The 4,369-nt window shown below is 30.7% G+C and overlaps 1 protein-coding gene across 1 annotated transcript; it reads left to right on the forward strand.

The window, feature by feature from the left end:
- The first annotated feature begins 741 nt into the window (after nucleotides 1-741).
- Nucleotides 742-3,691, forward strand: LOC108766329 (uncharacterized). Its single transcript, XM_018515549.1, has 5 exons — nucleotides 742-852; nucleotides 1,490-1,631; nucleotides 2,696-3,099; nucleotides 3,180-3,346; nucleotides 3,457-3,691. Exons 1-5 carry the CDS (start codon nucleotides 751-753, stop codon nucleotides 3,689-3,691), a joined length of 1,050 nt encoding a protein of 349 aa, XP_018371051.1. The 5' UTR covers nucleotides 742-750.
- Nucleotides 3,692-4,369: the final 678 nt, after the last annotated feature.

Consider the following 4,369-nt stretch of genomic DNA (forward strand, 5'->3'; position numbering starts at 1 on the left):
AAACGTCTATTCAATGATTATGTATTTGACAAATAACTTTTGTATGTAGATTATTTATGTATATAATGTATAACATGTCAAGTTTCCTTTTACCTTGTCTTACACATAAAGAAAGAACATAATTCTTTAGACACTCCAAGAAGTTTTAAATACAGATTTATTGTATGTATATATAGAGGCAATTCTAAAAATTCGAATGTAACTAAATAATATATTTATATTTTTTGACCGTATATTTGAGAAACTCAATTAATACTAGAATGTAACTGCCTATTACGGTCGGAGCTGGATCTTCGTTGCTTTAAATAATTCATCATTACTAATATATACTATATATGTACTTGCATATATACCATATTGTAGTCTTTTTCAAACTGCGCGCCGAATTGTTTTTCCGGACTAAATAAACGCAATTAAAACTACTCTAGTAATCGCGAATTAAATTGACAAGCAATTTTAATAATTTGATGCTACCATCAAGCATCATATATTATAAAGATGTTAATCTATAAAAACTATTAATAAATTTATTGCGAAAAATATTACCTCGGCCGGGATTTGAACCCGGATCTCTTGTAAACCGTACGAGCGTCCTGAGCCATTAGACTACCGAGGCCTTTACTGTCGTAACTAAGTTGATTATTAACGTTAAATACGAAGTATGCAATATGATATAACCAATGAAATAATGTAATAGAAAATGATTGAATATATCTAGAGAGATTGGCTTTTGAAGTTAGATATTGTGATATGCAGAATGTTAATTTAAGTAAATGTTCTACTAATGTAGAAAACAAAGTTTCCTATGCGGAATCTGACATAGTTGATCATGAAATAGTAACCTCACCACATGTATGTTATATTTCACTTGATTACTAACTAATTATTATAAATTGTAAGAGAATATCAAATTTCTGTGTATAATATGAGATGTTCTGTACAAATGAATAATTAACTAGAAAATCATTTTGTATTTTAAATATTTATTATTGTTAAATTTTTTACAAATTAAGTTTAAAATTAAACACAATATAATAGACTCCAACGAATAAAATTCGAATAATCAAATTGTAAAAACGCAAAGGAGCTACGCTTGTTGTTTGTGCTGTATAATATTTATATGTTTATAGTGGACTAACAATTAAGCAAACATACATACAGACGTTTCGACCTTTTCACATCAGGTCCTCTTCAGTGTAACAAAAATAAACCCAACTATTCTTTTTGATATGATCTCGATTTTGCGAAGAATTTGAAATGTAAAATAGTTGCATTAATTTTTATTATAGGACCTGATGTGTAAAGGATCAAAACGTCTGTATGTATGTTTGTTTAATTGTTAGTCTACTATAAACATATAAAATATTATACAGCACGAACAACAAGCATGGCTTCTTTGCCTTTTTCCAATTTGATTATTTGAATTCTTATAAATTATTACTATTTATAATTTTGAAATCAATAACTGATTTATAATTATATTTAATAGATAGCGAAATTGAATGAAATTATAGCAAATTTAAAAGACACTATATGGATAAAAGATGTACAATTAGAAAATTTACATCGAGAAAAAAGTAGGTTACTAGCAGAATTAAAGAAACAACAAAGATGCAACAGGAATCTGAAACGTAAGATTTAATCATTATGCGTTATGATTTTTTTCCGACAGTATACATATATTAAATCTGAAGGTAGGACTGTAATTTCTGATTGAATTATAATATAAATGGAATATTTTGCACACTATATACTCTTTTACATCTATCTAAATTTATTCCATAAAATTAGAATTTTATTAACACATTTTTACAGTTTTTAGTTTGAACTAATTCAACAAATATGAATGAAACAATACACAAGGGTATGCTCAGGAATTGCATTCAGATATAACTCTAGGTTCTAGTTTACGTTACAAACACCAGTTCATCTTTCTTCCTTTTCTCTCCATGCGAGGAAAGAAGAAGAAGAAAGATGAACTGGTGCAAAAGTTCAGCCAAAAAGAACAGGCCTTATATTACGCTAAAGTGCACACCGAAATTATCTAGACATAATTCTTGAATGCACCCCACGAGGTGTGTTTGGGGAGACGCTATCGGTGCTATTTGTGTCATTCTATCTTCATCTTTTATATTAGACATAAACAAATAGTGACTCCTCGAACACAACTATGTTTGACATACACACCGGATTGAACCATCAAACTTAAAATATGAATTTAGGACCTCCCCAAGCAGAACGACAAGTGACACTATGATATCAAAATAATGTCAAAATGATCATTAAAAGTCATTTTTCAGTAATTTCCGTTTCATTTTAATGTCATTTTGACGTTATCGTGACTTGTAGTTCTGCCTGGGGCACTATTCTGTAACTGTTTTACACGCCTACCGACAGACGGTGTTGTTGCGCAGCTTTTTCATCATATAAAATATCTGCGCAACGACACCGACAACTGTCGGTAGGCGTGTAAAACAGTTACAGAATAGTGCCCCTGGGTCAAAATAAACAAAATTTTCCTGTAGAAGTTGCTATAGTTATGTAATTTAAGAAGTCAATATCTCTTTTAAAAAAATGAAGCGTTTGCCAACAAACTTTCAGAGAAAAACTTTATTTTTGAAGTCCTAAATTCATATGTTAAGTTTGGCGGTTTATGATCTAGGAACATCCGGTATATTAATTATTTTTATTATAGAACAGTTAGATGGCGAAAGAATTTTCTATCAAAGAGAAAAAGATTATTTCGTTGAAGAAATGCAACGATACAGAGGCAGATATACAGGCAATGTGTCGAAGTTTCAGCAACAATGGCGTAAGGAGCTTGAAGAAGTGCAAGATTCCTTAGAACAAGAAAATAAGCAGCTGAGATTAGAATTGTTAGATAAAAACAAAGTTACTTATAATCTATGTGTGAAGTTCCTTCGTATGAAACATGCTAAAGACACATTAAGATATAAATTGGATCAGTTGCTGCATGAGCATTTGCTAGTAATGGCAGAGATGATGGAGAAATTAGACGAAGCAAGAAAGGAATTTAATTTAATTGTGTCAGAGAAATTTCAAGAACCGTTGCCTCTTAATAAAGCTAAATTCTTACAAGTAAATGATAATATATATATTCGTTTTTTTTGTCATCCAAACCTCTTAAATTAGACTGTACATATTGTATGAATCGTTAGGTTGTACAAAGGAATAACAGATTAACATATGAAAATGCAACATTGAAAGTGCAGGTCCATCAACTTACGCAAAATATAGACAAATTGAAAAGTCATATGCAAAGGCCGAAAAAGATTAATGTAGGCGCTAACATCATTGAGAAATTAGCAACGCAAAGCAATACAAGGTACGTTGTACGTAGAAAAAAAAACCATATCGAATTTTCACTGTATTTTCAATATTAAATCAAATTTATTTAACATTGTTGATACAAAGTATAATTGTTTACACCTTTAGATTTAGTTTAAATAAAGCAAAAAAAATCGCTTTGCTCACTAAGTTATCTCAACCTACTGACCGTATTGAAGATGCAGAGATGATCTCGCAGGTGAATTCTGAGAGTGCAGATGACTGTGTACTTAATCATGCGAAAGATGTTAAAAGGGATTTTAAAGGATTTCATGTAAAATGCCCTCAAAGTGTGCCTTCAGGAATTGTACAAACGTCCATTATTTCTCGACAGAATAGATAATTTTTTGAAATAGATAATATGTGTATTTGTGTAAATACTTTTTTCGTAAATGTTTTTTGTAAATGTTCATTAATTCGTTGAAGACAATGTGTGAAAGTATTATGATAAAATTGTCCCTTTTTTGTACTTATTAGAGATCGTCTATATAAAAAAATTCCTTTACATAGTCAAAAGATAAAGAAACAAGTCCTAATTTGAACATAAAACATTTAATGTGTAACATAAAGTAATCATGGGTGTAGCTAGAATTTCAATCGAGAGAGGTGGGCGGGCGGAGGGGGAAACAAAAATTTATCTTTACACAAGCTTAATATTAAAACTTCTTAAGAAAAAAAATTCTTTTTTTTAAAGTTAGCCTTTGAGGATCTTCAATAAACTTCCTTACAAATAACGTGAGCTATATATTGAGCAGTGAACGTTTAATTTTCCATCGTAAGAATGTTTAATAATGTACTTGGCAAACCATTAATATAACATAGATTTAAGTAATATATATTTACATACACAATCAAAACAGAGCATACAGCCACAACGCCAGATAGTATTTGCGAAAGTCAATTTATTGATTTACATCAATTTACATTAAACCAGTGGTCGCAAGGATTTGCACATTTCGGACCGATTCCGGTGCGCGACCCCCACCACCGCACAGCCGAGCCGCCGGGCGGTCACGTGACG

Source organism: Trachymyrmex cornetzi, unplaced genomic scaffold (assembly GCF_001594075.2).
Source record: "Trachymyrmex cornetzi isolate Tcor2-1 unplaced genomic scaffold, Tcor1.1 scaffold118, whole genome shotgun sequence".
Lineage (NCBI taxonomy): Eukaryota > Metazoa > Arthropoda > Insecta > Hymenoptera > Formicidae > Trachymyrmex > Trachymyrmex cornetzi.